The sequence below is a fragment of the Synchiropus splendidus genome, chromosome 2 (genome assembly GCF_027744825.2).
Source record: "Synchiropus splendidus isolate RoL2022-P1 chromosome 2, RoL_Sspl_1.0, whole genome shotgun sequence".
Lineage (NCBI taxonomy): Eukaryota > Metazoa > Chordata > Actinopteri > Syngnathiformes > Callionymidae > Synchiropus > Synchiropus splendidus.
The window spans coordinates 19,495,884-19,513,001 of NC_071335.1; the positions used below are offsets into that span (position 1 = coordinate 19,495,884).

Below are 17,118 nucleotides of genomic sequence, written 5' to 3' on the forward strand. Positions count from 1 at the left end.
TATTACTGAAATTATTAGTTTTTTGTTAAATAATTAATTAATTGCAAAGTGTTTAATATAAAACATTTTTGTAATAACTAGATGTTTCATTCGGAGTAGAAAGAAATAAAATAACAGATCTACATGGACTGATTTTTGTTCACTTTTACTCACATTATTTTAGAAGTTTTACAAAACAGTCAGTGAATTCATTTATACAGCACAGCAACGTATACAGCAAAGTGTTCATAATTTCCATTTAAACATTAAACACTATTTTTAAATTAGGAACTAACTGCACAGAAAATTTGCTCTCAACACCTATTTAATGTGCATAATTTAGCTTTTCTCATTAATACTAATTTGTTTGGACAAACAGTCGATACATTGGCATACAATGTCAAGAATAAATGCTTATACAAAAAAAGTGAATAGTTTTAGGTGAATGGTATCACGCCGATTGTGGTTGGCTGACATGGACCGTGTCGTCATCAAACCAGGAAGTAGTACAGGCTCATTCATGAGGGAGAAAAGACATGTAAAACCGGGCGACGTGACGTCATAGTCGGACACTTTTCGTCCTTTTTTTTTCCCCCGAAAAACGGTTCAAGCATAAGTGCATAAAATGCTGCTTTACTGGGATTCATCCCAACCGATAATGTTATCAAGTAGTTTTGGTTTCCAGTTTTTGGAGACCTGTGTTTGCTACAAATGTTTCACGAAATAACGATCCTAAATAAATGATAAATGATCAAAAGCCTATCTGACTCAAGCGGAACCGCACCGAGACGTCCCTCGGAGCAAGTCGATGATTGGTTGACGTACCGGATGTCCCGCCCCTCCCTCCGCTGCTACGCGTCACACAAACAAAGATCTACTTCAGTCGTGCGCCATGACGCCATGATCGTTCTCAGCTGAAAGGTGCTGTCGCTTCTGGTTCTAGCGTCGCATCGAAAAGCGACGGTTTTTCTACGATGTCGTTGGTTGATTTCCAGACCAAATATTCCTCCTTTGTGGAGGGAATGGTTCGGAGTGCCATCAACGAGACCACGAAACTTTTCGAAACTATAATCGACGAGCTCAAGGAAGAACTATCAAAGACCAAGAAAGAATGCGAGGAGCTAAAAGCACAATGCAACCGATTCGAAGTGGAAAACAAGCGTCTGAGCAGAAGGGCCGAAACAAAGTCGGCTTTTGTACAAACAACAGGCGTAGAAGCACGTGACGAGGCCGTTCAATGTGGTGAGTATGGTCACGTTCTCCTTAAATTTGGCCCAAATATTCCATCATCTTAGGTAATGAAATTAGTTTGAAGGTGCCCGGGATCTGTACCGTTACCGTTGTTCTGTTGAACACAGTCTCACACCCCCAGTTCAACACTTCATTTGGCGACAGCTCCAGTGCAGCGCATTGGTCTCTTGACTGGAAGAGAAACCATTCCTGCTAACAGTGGGAGCGGCCTGATACTAAAGCAAAACCTAGTCGGGGACACAAAGTACTTCACTGCTACTACTTAAACACGTACTGTAGTTGTTTAGTTGTTGCGATACTTTAGTTTATCATCAAGTACTTTCCCCCTTCATGAACTTTTTTGATCAGTGCTTGGTTAATGTGTACTCTTGCATTTCTGCATACATCTTTGGTTTGGTTACATTAATGATATATATTTGTAAGACGTGGAGAAATGTATCTGCTGTACAGTATTATCAGCGTGTTTAATGTCTAATGTTAATGGGATAACAGTGAACATGCCGTGAGTAAAAGGCAAAAAAAAAAACAAACTTAAATTTGAAGACAAGGTCAACAATGCTGTATCTGCTTTTAGCTGCTGCCATATTATCATTATGACAGGTGCTGCGTGTGATGTCAACATGAGCATTAAACACAGAGTTAAAGGCAAGGATCGGCTCCCGGATCTACAATTTTTCCACAGATGCCTGTTCCTGCTTTATGAGGCCGCATCATAGCATTGATTCCTGATGCCAGGATTGTGGTCAGTGCATCCCAGGTCGATATCATTGTCACTACTCCACCTCTGCCATGTGGAGCAGCTGCCTGGTCAATCGTCCAGGCTGCTGTTGACCTCCGTGCTCCATACGTTTCTTGTTTCTCACATACCAGCTGTTTGCAGTATTGCTCCTACTATCAGCAGGACATGCATCTCTGGCTGCAGTTAGGTATTGTCTTCAGAAGGGGTTTCCTTCAAAATACATCAAAATGAGCTGCAACAACTGGATTCAGAATGTGTTAAACAACCCTGAAAAAACGTGTTAGTGATTATGAAAAATATTTTAGGCATTGGTTTTCCCATTGACAAATTGACATTGACAAAGGTTTTGAACATTCTGCCTATACAGATCTCATTTGTGTTCCTGCTGCAGTCATTGAGCGACCACAGTTTTCAACTTTGAACCAACAGTGCAGTAGTGGCAGTGCAGTAGTGTCTCCTACTCTACAACACCAGTCGTTGGGGGCCACTGAGGAGGAATCTCAGATGACAGAAACATTTGTCATAAAAGAGGTGAGCGGCATTCATTTGTGCATTTCTGTGACCATATTTTTCGTCTTGATTTGGAATTTCTTTTTTTCATTGCAGGAGGAGAGTGACTGTGTTTTGGTCAGCAAGCACCTGATAAGAGATACTGCAGGTGAGAATTTGAGGTCATGTCTGATGCAATTTTACCTTTCAATCAATGTCATTCTTGACAATATCCAAATGTATAAATACATATTTACAAGCCATAGCACAATTCTAGCCAACAAAAACCAAGTGATCCGGGCACCAAATGAGGAAGCCGGCGGAAATTATGTCAGTGGCAAAAATTCTATTTTTCCAGAATTTTCCCTGTTTCCTCTTTCCATTTTACATTTATGGCTTTGTGTATTTTGTTTTTATAGTTTTTTTTTTCCAAAAACCTGTGGCTACCTTAGGATCTTGAGTAATATTCCTAGTCCTCAGTAACCCAGGGAATTGGCAGTTAGAATCCCACGCCTCACCTGTCCTTGAGAAAGACCCAAACACGCTTGCATTTTGGTGCCACTTGCCACCATGCGTGCTGCATGGGAAGCAGAATGACGGCCACGCATCCACCAGTGCTGCCTCATGATAAGAAATCATTTAAGTCATATTTTATTTATGGAACTAACAAACTAAAACATTTTCTTTAATGTTTCAGACAATGTTCCCGTCTACGTCTTGTCTGTGGAGCACTGCCAGCCTCTCGCCAAATCTATCCAAACCCACAGGCCGGTTGGTTCTGATGAGGCGATGTTCTTCCTGCAGGACCACCAGTACTGTGGACTAACACATCCTTCATTGAAAACTGTCAAACAAGAGGTGTGTGAACCTTCTTTCTTTTGTTCTGACTTCTGTGCTTTCTTCTTTGCTGTCAATGACAACAAATATAATGGCACTTTACCATCACTCTCTTGCCTTCTCAGGAGGAAGAGTGGCACTACTCCACAGTGAAACAGGAAAGTGATGATGGTAAGAAGAGAATGGGTTCTAACCCGTTTTTTGTTGAGAAATATTGATGTCTTACTTATTGGCAACTATCAACTACAAGTATTGAATTCTTCTGCATATGGTGGGCTACTAGGGTGAGCCTTCAGTGGCCATTCTGGGGTTAAATATTGTCATGCTTTACAAGAGGCATGTCCAAAAGTAGTGTATTTATGGAAGAGTAAACATGTCTACGAGGGAGAAAAGATGAGATATTTGATGACCACTGCCTGTTATATTTTGTTTATTGAAGATGCAGCTGCTGCTTCTGACATTGGGACTCAGACTGACCAAGAGTGTCTCCATCTTAAAGACAACACAGCCTTGTCCAAGCTTGAGTCGACCGATATTCAGGAGAAACGTGTTGAAGCTGAATCGCAGATGGACCCCAATGGACCCCGAGTTGTTTCTGTTGAGTCACTAAGCCACACGTATTCCTCTGTTAAAAGAAAATTGAATGATACCAAACAGCATGTTAAGCCAGCTGATGGAAGAAGATCACCTTCCATTACAGTGGAAACTCAAGGAGAAACATCCATTCCACTGGTTGAACACAACACTGTCCCTCTTCAGGACGCCATGCTGCTTGTTGAAGCCATGAATCAGCAGTTGATAAACAAGCTGTCTTCACCAACTAAAGCAGTTGAATTGAGAGTAGTTCAGTCTACTGCTAACATTAACTCCCAAAATGCAAAGGAACTGCTAGCTGTTGGGCCAGGTGAGGCTCCTAAAATATCTCAGAAGAACGTTGTCAAGTCAGACAAGGCACGACCTGTGATTTTAAGTGTTGAACCGATCTCTCAGAACATAAGTAAGTTAAGCGATAACACCAACCCTTCCATGCTGAGGTGTGATGCTGCTGCACATGAGGCGGAAGCAAATGCTGAGCCTCTTCAAAAAGAACCTGCTGTTTCAGACAAGCCACTGACGAGATGTTTGCAGGAAGCATCGGCTGTGTCTAAATGTCCAGAGACAGGAAAATCTACTCTTCATTCCACTGACCCAGAACCCAATGTGATGCCAAGTGAGATCAGCAGTTCACACATGTCTGCAAGTGAAAGTCGGACGTCTGTTTCCTCCAGAAAAGCATATCTTGTGTCTCGACTCAGCACACAACAATCCAAGGAAGGTTCTCCGGCACCAACCAAAATATCTCATATCTCCCAAATGCAACCTGTTGTTGTCATCCGAATACCAAGACTTCCAACGCCAGACATAGACAACGAGCGCTGGACAACACATTCATCTGGATTCAGCTCATCTGGTATCACAACTGAAGAAAACCTGTCACCAGCAGAACTTTCATCTGCAACATCCAGTCCAGTGACAGACAACTCTGAAGCCTCAGACACAGTTCCTTCCAAAATTATGGCACCATTGTCAGAGGAATCGATGGACGCGATGGATCTTTGTGAATTCAGTGAGGCGACAGAACCTCAAGGGCAAGTGGAAAGTGAACCGATCCTCCGGTTGAATCGACCCATAAAACAAGAGCTGCAAGCGGTTCAGATAAGTCCTCTGCACAAGAAACTTCAAGTCCCACAACTACACATGACCAAAGCTCAGTTTCTCGCCCAGCTGGCTGTGGGCCCTACAGGTCATCTCCATGAAAAGGTACTGTTTGTCAATGACATGCGTCTTCTTATTTGTTATGCAACATTTCCCATGGTCCAGTCATTTAAATACCTTTCTGTCATCAAACAGGATGTGTCTATCACCCACTGCTTCCCACTAACTCACACTTATAGTTGGGAATCATACTCATCGAGTTTTACTTGCACTGCAATGCAAACAGAGTATAGCGAATGGGTCAATGATGTGCTCAAGTAACGTGAATCTAATTTTCATAATCTGTATCTTGTGTTTTAGCCCCTTGCTGAAGCGGAGAACTCCATTGCAGAAACCCCCACCAGCCGAAAAAAAAAGTCACCGAATACCTCCTTTGTTGCGAGGCTCCGAAGTCACCTGAAAAGCCATTTGCAAGAGAAAAGGACAAAAGCCATCACAGATTGTGCTTCTGAAACAGAGGCACTTCCTGTGAGTCCAAAGAAAGCTAAACTGGAGAGTGAAGATGTAACGGAGGTAAACAACGCTACTGAGCCAGTCAGCCAGAGAAAGTCCAAGGTAACTCAAGATGTCGCATCGTCAAAGAGCACAACTCCACATCATCTGAAAACCAAGAGCTGTAAAGAGTCCCCACCAGTGATAAAATTCACTTGGAGGACTTTGACATTGTCACAAAATGCCGATTCTCAAGACCACAGAAGAGATTCTGTCTCCAGTGGAAAAGGCAGATTGAGCAACAGCAGCATCATTTCAGAAAAGTCCCACTCTGGAAGTTTCACAAAGAAAACTGAAGATGGCCCTGAAGGATGCACTGTCGCCTCTAAAAGGCTCAGCTCAGTCAAATCTCAATCTGCTCAGTGTGCTTCAAGATCGGGGACAAGTCAGTGCAGTTCATCTAAGGAAAACACTAGTCCGAAAAGGTATCTGAGCACAAAAGAGGGGGTCATTCCAAACTGTGAACTGGTAAATCCACAAAGATCCACGAGAGACCAGACTGTTAGTCTCAACAATACAACAGGTGTTTCTCAAAATGCAGAGTCAGACTCTGCAATTCCAAGACGAACATCAAATAGAATCGACAAAGATGACCATTTGGCACAAATGGCAAAACCCTCATCACTGAGGTTGAAGAAGTCTCGATCATCTAATGGTTGCAGTGAAACGGATTCCTCTTGTGCTGATTCTCTAAAGCCATCACCGACTACAGATGTTTTGAAAACATCTGCAGCTGGATCCACTAACTTGAGCCCCAAGAAAGTCTCTTTCAGTCAAGTTTTATCCAAGATTCATGAAACTGGTGAAACAACAAATTTTGAGGCTTATATGAAAAATGGTCTTCTGTGGACCAAAGTGACCAATGATAATGAAGTGGCTGAAAATGTAAATGAAAATAAAAGGAAGGCAAAAGTCAGCTTAAAAGTAGCTGTTGCCAAAAAGGCATCAAAGGCAGAAGCTAAACGGAAATATTCAGGCAGATCAAGAACAAACGCAGAAGAAAAAACAACTGTTGTGGCTCGAAATCGTCGCCGCACTATGAAGAAAAATGAATCGGCTACAAAAAGTTTCAAAACTGAAAGAAAGTCATTGGAACTGGCAGCAACACCACGACAAAATAAAGCACCTTCTCCACACAACAAAAGTGACAGAGCTTCAAAGGCATCGCCTTCAGGCGGTTCACAGACACCAAAAGGTGCTAAGCACCAGTGCATGGAGTGCGGCCGTATTCTGTGCAGCAAGGTATCGCTGGAGAGTCACGCCAATCTGCATATCGGCCAGCGACCCTACCCCTGTACCGTGTGTAGTAAAACCTTTCCAGATGCCCGGAGTCTCAAGCGCCATGAGCGGGTGCACCACAACAATAGGAGATATGTCTGCCTCGAGTGTGGCAAAGGCTTCGTCTACCAGTTTGGCCTCACCAAACACACCAAAATGGTCCACACAAGATTCAAACCTTTCGTCTGCCAGATATGCAACAAAGCTTTCTTTACAAAGCAAGAAGTGGAGGCCCACATACGACGACACACAGGGGAGACACCATTCCACTGCACTCAGTGTGATAAGAAGTTTACGAAAAAGGTTGAGCTGATTGTGCACATGAGGTGGCACAGTGGCGAGAAGAGACACTGGTGCCCATATTGTGGAAAGGGATTTGTGGATTATAATAATTTAAAAAGACACAAGTATATACACACAGGAGAGAAACCACAAGTGTGCCCTTACTGCCAGAAAAGGTTCACACAGTCGAGCCATGTGAAGAAGCATATCAGAAATGTTCATAAAATGCCCACAAATGTCTAAGTTGAATTGCTTTCATTTGTTCAGGTTACCTCTTGCAAAGCACAACATTAGATGTCATTAGTGGTGGTGCTTCACTTGACCTGGGAAAATGAATTCGTGGCGCCTAAGAGATCTGTTCAGACTGGAATAATTTTATTGCAGATTGTTTCTTTCAAAATTATCTCTGTGTGAATCTGAACAGAGTTCCTATTTCATTATAAGCTTTGCTACAGCCTTTTTGCCCCTTTCTTCATCTGCACCGTTCTTGTTTGCATTTAATTTCATGCATCTGTTGTAGGAGAACTGTGAATTGAGTCACCAGCTACTGCTGCAAATCCTTCAGGAAATTGTTTTTTGTTTAAGTTATGTTTACATTTATTTGTTTATGTAAGTATTACTGTTGTATTGATTGATTGGACACTATTTTCAAAATATGGACTTTTATTTTAAGCACAAATAGTGGTAAATAAATTATTTTGAATCTTGTTTTTGTAGTATTTCTTACAAATGTTTTTGTTCAATATATGGGTTTGAAATGCATTGATTTCAAATCAGGATTTTGCATACTTCATTTATAGTGTCTTACTGCATTGTTTTTTACTATTTTATTTTAATTTGTGTATTATGTGGTAAATATTAGATCACATATGTCTTGAGTTCTTGCTTGAAGAAAAAAGGATTTTCTTTTGTTCTCAGAGAAACCATATGGTTGCCTCGGTCCAGTCTCCTCTCAGCATGGTGTAAAATGGTGTTCTGGAAAAACTGCTGTGTTTAAATTTAGATTTGAATGATTTGCAAAGGTTTCATTTACCGGTTTGGCCTCATAAAACGCACCACAAACCATTCATCTGCCTGATATCCATAAAGGCTTTCTTCAAAACACACAAAGCCATGTGGGGATGAACCATTCCACTGCAATCAAGGTGATATGAGGTTTACCAAAATGGTTGCTTTTGCACTTATGGTAGTAGCATAACAGTGTGACGAGGCTGATGTTGATTTCGTGTTTAGTACTGGAGAGAAACTACACATATGCCCACAACTCTGAAGTATTCACAAAATGGCCACGTATCTCAGAATTTTACCAATGAGGAAGCGTCATTCCCCAAGTATAAAATTAGACAAATTTCATAAGCGGTTCTTCTTTGTCCAAAAGGTGGGACATAACTGACTTCAACAGGGTGTTTTTTGTTCTTCAGGTGTAAATGGCTGGCTTTGTCTTGTCTGGAGGAGTTAGTGTGTCTGTTTCGGGCCATTCACTTGTGGAGAGGTGATAGAGGTCAATCTTGGCTGCATTGGACTGCATATACCACATTGCTTCACCCGACCCCACTCCCACCCCAGGGACAAAAGTGGACATGTTTCTGTCACAAATTGTTGCAAGGTTTGAAATGAATAGGAACATCATGTTTGCAAAAAATATATCCTGAGTTTCCCAGAGAATACAGCCACGTATATTAAATCATCATGTTTGACCTGTTTGGCAGGCCACATCGAGGTGAGAGAAACCATGTGGTTGCCTATATCTGTGTAAAAGGAGGAAATTAAACTTTTTCAAATAGCTTTTATTGCCAACATTACATATCAAACAAGTTCCTTGCAGCCACAATTCTTTCCCACAAAATGCAAAATGCTTGTTTTTCCACCCGCTATATTAAATACATTCTTTGCTGTGAAATGCCTGTCCATTGAGCACCAGAACCCACAAGATGACCACCTTCATTTGGTGTAAATCCTTGGTTCAGTTTCAAGCTCTAACTATGAAAAGCGACACCAGCAGACACAACCACAGCGGCAGTGGAAGCGATAGCATTGGAGGCCCACCAGAGAGAATGGAATGGTAGCATTTGCCCACATTCCCAATTTTGTCGACTGTGACCAACTCAAAAATTGGTGAGCAGCAGGAAGCGTTGTAGCCGGCCTGGATGAAGGGCCTATTAAGGCCGCTGTGAGTGATGGTTCCATTGCCAGTAGCCAGGTACATTTGTTCCACCCCGGTGCCGTTACCATCACTGACATTGGCAGACAATCCCCAGCGGAATGGTTCACACTGCGCCAAATCTTTGGGGCAGTCTTCGGCATTGATATCAAACACGTCGCACTTTGGTGGAAAGAAGTCTGTGATCTAAAAAAAAAGAGCAGAGTCTTTAATCAACATTCTGCTTCGTCCTCACGCAACCACCAAAGAGTCGGATGCTCCGATCGACCGGTCACCGAACGTGGTCGGCCGATTTCAGCATGATCGGTGAAAGTTGAACACTACTGTCACTACTACTTATCACAACAACTGATCACGTGCGTTCCTCTGCTGCAGGCTGTTAGCGCGGCTAATGCTTAGCAACACCCACTGGTCCAAGCATGACATTTAGAACGCTAAACAGATAGCCCAAGAAATAACTATGAATAGCCAGCTAAATGACCAGCCTTTCTCAGGTGTCTTTTATGCTGAGACGGAAACAACCGTATTCGTCACCGATTTGGAGTCGGGTGTAACGCTCATCAGCCACCTGAATCTGAAACTTTTGGAAACGTCCAGTGTGGAAACGTTTATAAATGCAGAGCTCTCTGTCTCGGAGTCGCGCTACAAGCGGCCAGTATGTAAATATTTCATGGATAGAGAAAAGTCTTGAGAGATTCACCAAACATTGTCAATCCATGTGATCGGTATAGGTGATCGGCACTCGGGCTGATCGGTATCGGTGACTGGCAGCAAAAATCCTCATCGTAGCTTCCCCAGTATGCAACATTTTAAAAATGGCACTAACCAAACTGCCTTCTTCAGTTTCACCAATATTCTTTTCCGATGCTCTTGTTCCTGGCCTATGTCCATTATTTGTATCGACATCTGTAACATCTATATCATAATCTGGAGAAAAATGGCTAATATACACATAATGTAAACAAATTGGGGAGATGCTTTCTCTTTCACCCCAGTAGATAATTATGATTGTTTAACTTAGTTTTGGGGCCAAAAGGGCGTATGTTACTGTTGTCAATCACTGGTTACAGTAGTTAATACCTAGGCAAGTATTTACCAAGTGAGAACTCTGCCTTTCCTCAGACCTGTGTTTGGTTACCTTATTGATGACGGTGAATCTCAGCACAGCGTAGTTAGAATCCGCACCGACGACTGACTTGGCATCAATGGTTACCGTGACATCAGTGCCAGGCACTGTGTTTATACCTGGAGTGATAGTCAAACTAGAGTTGGTGTATTTTCCAGAGGTCAAGGTGAGCCTGTTAAGAGAATACAGATACTTATTGAGTTGAAACCCTCTGGATTCGGTTTACTCCAGTGTGTAGTTAGTTACCTGTTTGGTTTTGTCATTGGGTAGTCTTTGTCGTTTTGTGCGTTAATAATGAATTCGCCGCTCAGACCCTGAGTGATCACACTGAATGGGATTGTGAAGGTCTTTCCTGGTTCCATGGTGCCCGTCACAGCGGCCTTAAGAGGAAAGACAATGGGTTTAAATTTGGTCAAATCTTAAATGTTACAGACTTTGAACTGCATACCTCAATGTTGACTTTGGAAACGGACATCTGTGTGGTCGACTGTCTCTCGTACTCGCTGCTTGACACTTTGTCTGTCCCTTGGTGCACAATGACAAACTCCCCAGATGGGATGGCCTTCAGTGTCACCAGAACTGCTCCGTTGCCCATGTCGGTGGTCTCACCATAGGTAATACTCTCAGAGGCAGACATGGCAACTACACCAACTTTTCCTATTTCCAATGAAGATGGACCTTTTTTGCCCATAACATTGAGCATAATACTGGCAGGCTGACCTGTGGACGTCAAGTACAGTGGATTACTAGCCAAATACCAAAAATGTAATTCATTTTCAGAACCCTCAGTTTGCCAACACTCCACCTGGGTGCAGGCATGTGGTAACATCATTAACTGTCTGTTCTCTGACTGGTTGATCAGTTCAAACTTACAAATTCAAGTTTGCTTGTCCGTCGCATCTCCAGACAATGACATGTTTGACATTAACGTCATGATTCGAGAAGACATGAAATCATCTTGAAAAGCTTGGATATCCATGTTCAAGGAGCCTTGCAGAAAAACTATGCCATTAGCAGCGAGTTTGCCCTCAAGCTAGCACAGGTGTCTCAGTCGAAGTATGCTTGTCACTTCTGAAGCTGTGGCAAGCAGCACCGCTTGTGTGTGGGTTACAGGCTGGGAAAAGCATGATGGCAATGAGTGGCCCTCACAAAGATCGAGATTCAAACTTGTGTGTGTGCGTGTTCCTTATGTGGAAGTTGGTATTTCGAAGTTTGTTCAAATGAACTTGATGGCCCCTTTCAGACAAGAGAATAAAAACTATGGACAGAAGTACATTGGACCCAACCAATAAAGATGATAGATAACCATGTTATTGTAGCTTTATGAGCTCAGATCTGAGATTACAGAATAATAATAAGTTTACTCCTGCATCATGACGCACTGAGATATCACTGTTCAAGTGGCTTCTCAGCGTTGAATTTTACCTGCGAGGGGGCGCCCACTGATAACTGCATATCCAGGGTGAGGTCCATCGAATTTCTCCACGAAGTCATAGATAAAGGTGATTGTACTCTGCCCTGGAACACATCAAACATCAAAATGAGTTACTTATTTATCATGTCATCCCATTGTGTGTGTGTGTGTATAAGCAAATAAGTCACCTGTGACTTTGACTGTGTACGGCTGGTTAGAGTTGATCTGCAGTTTCCACTTTCCAGAAGCTTTGTCAGGATTCAGATTAATTCTCATCAGATTTCCAGTCGACTTAATGGTTCCCAGCTTTCCTGTGGCCTCAGTGCTGGTCTGGCTCACACCTGGGATTTGTTCAAGTGTCAGTGACATGTGAGAGTTTGAGGTCATTGAGGGCGTAACCCTGTTTACCTGAAGGGTTAGTCAGCGTAAAACTGATCGCTGTTCCAGTGATGTATATGGTGACCTTGCTCAGGGACCCATCCAACATGAAGGAAAATGTCTCTGCTTTTCCAGGATTCCTTGCTCTTTGCAGGACTGTCACCTGGTGGAGAGGAGGGTCATATGATTCATTGATTCAAGCGTCTCGTGGTTCATCAGATCTGTGAGTTTTACCAATGCTGAAGTGGAAGTATCGAGGATGATATCAGTCGCCTGAGGCAGCTCTCTCTTTGACACCTCAATAGCTTGTCCTCCTGAAGCCAGAGCCAGGTCCTTGTAGTCATTCAAAGAAGCAGCATAGACCGCTCTGCGACGTCTCCCTGTCTTTGTGGTCATGAAGAAAGACACCTGTGAGGAGAATTCATGTTTTTAGTGGGTTCCAGCACGTGCAACACTAATACATACAAATAGAGCAAATCTACCGTGGACTTGGTTTTTCGGATCAGAGCAACAATGGTGTCCTTGAGTCCGATGTCTTTGGCAGGAGCATCGGTGAAAACATATATGTGAGAGGAAGCGGGTGCGCCTGTCAGTGCCATCTGGAAAACAAACCAACCAAATTCTGAAGATAACAGCACAGTTGTAAGCTCAACACTTGTGTTTTACCTGTAAACCTGAAAGACACATCTCTGGGCCATCACCACCTCCAGCTGCCGTCAACTTGGAAATTTCTGCTTTCATCACATCTGGGTCTGCTGTCCGGATCAGGGGTCCAAAAGCTGCATGACATCAACATTGTTTACTCTACACCTATATGTATCAGTACTAACAATCCATCAACCAATCTGATCTGGCCTCCTGATTGATCGCTGTTTCCTTATTTTTCAACCTTTTTTAAGCCACAGCAAACTGCAGTCAGACCTCCTATAGAAAATCGCTTTTAGTTTGTGAAAAAATGTAGCGACTGAGTCTTGGATATTTTGGCATGTTATTTGCAGAAAATGTCTTCGTTTTAAAATGTCTCCAGAAAAGAGTATGCAATATGGCATCATGAATTATTTATTTATTTATTTTAAACAACAATCTCAATTTTATTACAATCTCTATTGCGTGAATTTATTGTAGTTTGGGGAATTTCCAGAGAAATCATTGTCATTCTTTAGCCTTAACTTCATGATTCACATTTTGGGGCACATTGATTTGGTTCTGCATTTAGTTTATAATCAACATTTAAACCACGTAGCAAACTTTGTGTTATCATATCGTCCACCTCTATTGCTGGATAATTTCTGGCGGCACGCCTGTTGAAAAACACTGAACTAGAGGCAGTGACAGAAGTTGCCATTCTTTTACCTTTCTATTACTCAAGTACATCTCTTTGCAGTCCATCCCTGTTTCTTTCAATTCAAATTACATTAAAATCAAACTCATGATCTCACATGACTTGGAAAACGTTTTCACGTTCCATAGGTCTGTTCTCACTGGCATCAACAAGCAATCTCTGTCACGGCTCCAACGGGCCCAGAACTTGGGCGTTTGCTCTCTCAGCTTCCTCTCAGCAGCCTCACTAAACCGAGGGCCGCCAGTTGGCGATCCCTGCTGCTGTGTCTTTTGGTTTAAATGTGTGAAGTCCCATAAAAATATGTATCGTCGAACTCACCAGGGTCATTGAAGGGCACAAGGATATACTCTGATGGTTCATCCTGAGTGCCTCGCTTGCTGTCAATGATTTCATATACGACAGAGCGAGCTTCGTCAATGTCATCTTTCATGCTGCCGGTGGTGTCGATCACGAAGCACACCACCGAGACTCGGGCAATCCCCATCATTCTAGAGAAACGACCAAAAGTTTACCGTTCTGTCTTGAGATTGTCTTGCGCCTGTTTTTACATCATTCAGATACAGTTACCTCAAGAACTTGTTGTTTCCCGCAGCACGCCGGACGTCCTCCAGCAGCTCAAGGCTGGCAGCAGTGGCTAACTTGACAGCAGTGTCGTGGAAAGCTTGGTTGTCAGCACGGCGCTCATCTTTACTGAGGCCTCCTCGGGGGGCAACGTTGGTGGTCAGATCGCCTGCACCTCCGTGGCTACATTTGCCTGCACACGTAATTGGAGATAAATTTACTTACAAATATTTCTGACTTGAATTTGACAGTGAATTGGTCAAGTTGTGACACAAAAATAAAACACACAAGTAGCAGCTTCTCGCTCTGTCCATATCTGCATAAACAGACTTGGACTTCACATACACAGTAGTAGTCACTTCTAGATACAGTATCATCTGAGGATCAACAATCTTGATGAGAGCTGAAGTGACTTTAAGCAACTTTAAATATGAAATCGAATGAAAACATAAAAGTTGAGAATCATGTTTGACAGAATGTGATCCAAGCGGTCCATCGATTTTTATTTATTTGAATTTGTCTTTTGGCAGTTGAAATGCGCTTTAAATATATTCTACATGTAAATACCTGATGGTTTGTCAGCGGAGAAGATTCCCATGTATCCAGATGTGAGTTTCTTCTCCTTCAGGATTTGAGGAAGCAAAGGATTGGCGCATGCCCCATTGGCACAGTCTTTGCAGGTGGCAGTGTTTACATCTTCAAGGCAGCGAGAATAGAAATCAGTAGAGCTCTGCATGTCAAAACTCTGGTGGTATAGAAGTATAGAATTGAATCCCCTTCCCCTGAAATGTCCGATACCACAGTAATAATGCAAATTAAGATGGAAAAAAGCCAATTCTATGTCTAAAAATGTAGCTGTTTTGGTGTGATAATTTGACAAATACAATTAGAAAAGTGAAATCTCTGAGCCTTTGAAATGAAAACGATAGATTACTGACATTGAAATGAGACTTTTCCCAGGCTGGTCCTTGTTATAGTGCTTATCTCACACCCAGCTACACACCTGCGACATTGTCTATGGGGAGATCTTGGCGCAGCAGGGCCTCATACGGCTCTGTGTTTCCCAGCTCCACCCAGTTGCTGTGGCTGTAGAAGTCCTGTCCGAAGTAAAGAAAAGCAAAGGTTCATGACTCATTCAACATTATGAGGCACTTGAAACACAATTCATCTCACCTGTAGAACATGAAGGATTGTGCCAAGACTTTCTCTGGCAGCTCTGTAATTCTCGCTGCGGATGTTGGCTTTGATGGATGCCAAACCCTCCATGAGCAAACCTCGCCCAGTCAAAAAGGCCTCGGAGTTAAAGTGGTGTGGAGCACTGCAACAGAGTCACAACCATTGACTTTACCTTCAAAGCTGTTGCCTGGTCACAGCAGGATGGATCAGTCTAGTCAAATGTGTTTAAAGAGGACCATTGTTGCCACACACCTGCCGGCAAAGTCTCTGTCCACGAGTCCATTCTGCATATAGATCTCTTGAAGGGCGGCATGGAATTTGGCACCAGAAACTTCTCCTGTTGCTGTTGGGCCAAGGCAGGCTTGCACCAGTTCTTCAGGAGACGTACCCTGCACATGGACCACTTATCATCATGTTCTTGAAATGAGTAATGACAGACACTGAGGACACATGGGTGCTGGAATGGGTTTAATCTGGGCACTCTTATTTCCTCCCACATCCCAAAAACGTACAGGTTTTTCACTCTTCACCGTCTGTCTGATGGCAATGTACTTGGCAACATTCTCGCCAACAAATTTCTGTGTTCTTATCAAGCTTGCTGTACTGTGTTGAAAAGTAAACAATCATACCGTGGGTTTGAACTCATGCCCGGCGGCCTCAACCACAGCCCGGCACGTCTCCGACACTTTCTGCAGTAAAGCTGTGCCTGTGATGCTGACATGTGTTGACGCCCCGCCTCCAATAGAGACAAAGGCCGGTGCAGGTGCAACGAAGGTTAACACCAACAGTGCCACCACCCACAGTGAAGTCATGATCTGCAGAGGGATAAAGACAAACTTATGACTGTCATCATGATTGCAATGCCACTTGTGAAATAAAAGAAAACGAATCACTCGCGATTCAGTAAAAGTTAACTTAAAAGTTACCTCAAAGTTTTGACCAATATTTGTTTGTGACTTAGTTTCCAACAAACGTTCTTACACAAACACTGGAACGAAGGCCTCATCAATCATATTTCGCAATCACAAATCTGTCAATGATTTTACCGCATAAATTAAAAGTTAAAATATATGTATATATATTACACACATATATTACATCATCATGTTTGACCAGATTTTTTTTAATTTTTAATTTTTTTTATGTCCCTGCCCAGGTGAGAGAAACCATGTGGTTGCCTATATCTGTGTAAAAGGATGGAAAATAACCTTTTTCAAATACCTTCTATTGCCCACCTTAAATATTAAACACGTTTTTTCAGCCACATTTCTGCCCTTTCTGACCACCTTCATTTGGTGTAAATCCTTGGTTCAGTTTCAAGCTCTAACTATGAAAAGTGACACCAGCAGACACAACCACAGTGGCAATGGAAGTATCATGGGAGCCTTGTAGCTGGCCTGGATGAAGGGCCTATGACATTGTCATAATTTTACTTTTTCAAAGATACGGGAGAATAATATTTCATAAATCAGTCGAGGGAAAATATCATTCTCCTGTATTTAAGTAATACAAAGTGTTATTTACACAAAATCTACATAATCATTGTCGGTTTATCTATCTATATATATATATCTATATATATCTATATATATATAGATATATATAAATAGACATACAATATTTCTTTGGAACTAAACAATACATTTAATTTAATCAAGGAATGTTAGATGTTAGTCATACCTCCAGTGGATCAAACTTCTTCGGACGTCTGCGTTTCCAACTGAAGAAGCAACAGGAAACAGCATCCTGATATAAAAGTGCCTTAGTCATGCATTGTGATGGGTGGAGTGTTTATTCCCCTCATCCTCAACACATGTTCATAGAATGAACCTTATCTTTTCACCCCCCCATGAAATAC

General features: G+C 42.4%; 2 protein-coding genes across 3 annotated transcripts; one reads left to right on the forward strand and one right to left on the reverse strand.

The window, feature by feature from the left end:
• Positions 1 to 862: 862 nt before the first annotated feature.
• Positions 863 to 7,780, forward strand: LOC128753884 (uncharacterized). Of its 2 annotated transcripts, none has more exons than XM_053856046.1 (7): positions 863 to 1,221; positions 2,337 to 2,500; positions 2,576 to 2,627; positions 3,156 to 3,316; positions 3,421 to 3,466; positions 3,735 to 5,095; positions 5,351 to 7,780. In XM_053856046.1, exons 1-7 carry the CDS (start codon positions 954 to 956, stop codon positions 7,343 to 7,345), a joined length of 4,047 nt encoding a protein of 1,348 aa, XP_053712021.1. In that variant the 5' UTR covers positions 863 to 953; the 3' UTR covers positions 7,346 to 7,780. The 2 variants fall into 2 exon arrangements, with proteins under 2 accessions (XP_053712021.1, XP_053712022.1); XM_053856047.1 differs by having other exon boundaries at positions 2,361 to 2,500.
• Positions 7,781 to 8,929: 1,149 nt separating this feature from the next.
• Positions 8,930 to 17,060, reverse strand: LOC128754278 (von Willebrand factor A domain-containing protein 7-like). The gene is made up of 18 exons (XM_053856780.1): positions 16,941 to 17,060; positions 15,890 to 16,075; positions 15,513 to 15,649; positions 15,258 to 15,402; positions 15,088 to 15,181; positions 14,652 to 14,780; positions 14,091 to 14,277; positions 13,842 to 14,011; positions 12,848 to 12,960; positions 12,664 to 12,780; positions 12,416 to 12,589; positions 12,212 to 12,344; positions 11,992 to 12,144; positions 11,815 to 11,907; positions 10,838 to 11,109; positions 10,636 to 10,769; positions 10,402 to 10,561; positions 8,930 to 9,449 (listed from the first exon to the last, which is right to left on the reverse strand). The coding sequence occupies exons 1-18, from the start codon at positions 17,028 to 17,030 to the stop codon at positions 9,072 to 9,074; spliced, it is 2,865 nt and encodes a 954-aa protein (XP_053712755.1). The 5' UTR covers positions 17,031 to 17,060; the 3' UTR covers positions 8,930 to 9,071.
• Between the last annotated feature and the right edge of the window lie 58 nt (positions 17,061 to 17,118).

Excerpts from the sequence above, each read along its gene's own strand:
- LOC128754278 (XM_053856780.1), bottom strand. The coding sequence starts at position 17,030 with ATGACTAAGGCACTTTTATATCAGGATGCTGTTTCCTGTTGCTTCTTC. Across the intron at positions 15,182-15,257 it reads CAATCCTTCATGTTCTACAG|GACTTCTACAGCCACAGCAA; the intron begins GTGAGATGAATT and ends TACTTCGGACAG. Across the intron at positions 10,770-10,837 it reads TTTCCAAAGTCAACATTGAG|GCCGCTGTGACGGGCACCAT; the intron begins GTATGCAGTTCA and ends TTTCCTCTTAAG.
- LOC128753884 (XM_053856046.1), top strand. The coding sequence starts at position 954 with ATGTCGTTGGTTGATTTCCAGACCAAATATTCCTCCTTTGTGGAGGGA. Across the intron at positions 1,222-2,336 it reads TGACGAGGCCGTTCAATGTG|ATCTCATTTGTGTTCCTGCT; the intron begins GTGAGTATGGTC and ends CTGCCTATACAG. Across the intron at positions 2,501-2,575 it reads AAACATTTGTCATAAAAGAG|GAGGAGAGTGACTGTGTTTT; the intron begins GTGAGCGGCATT and ends TTTTCATTGCAG.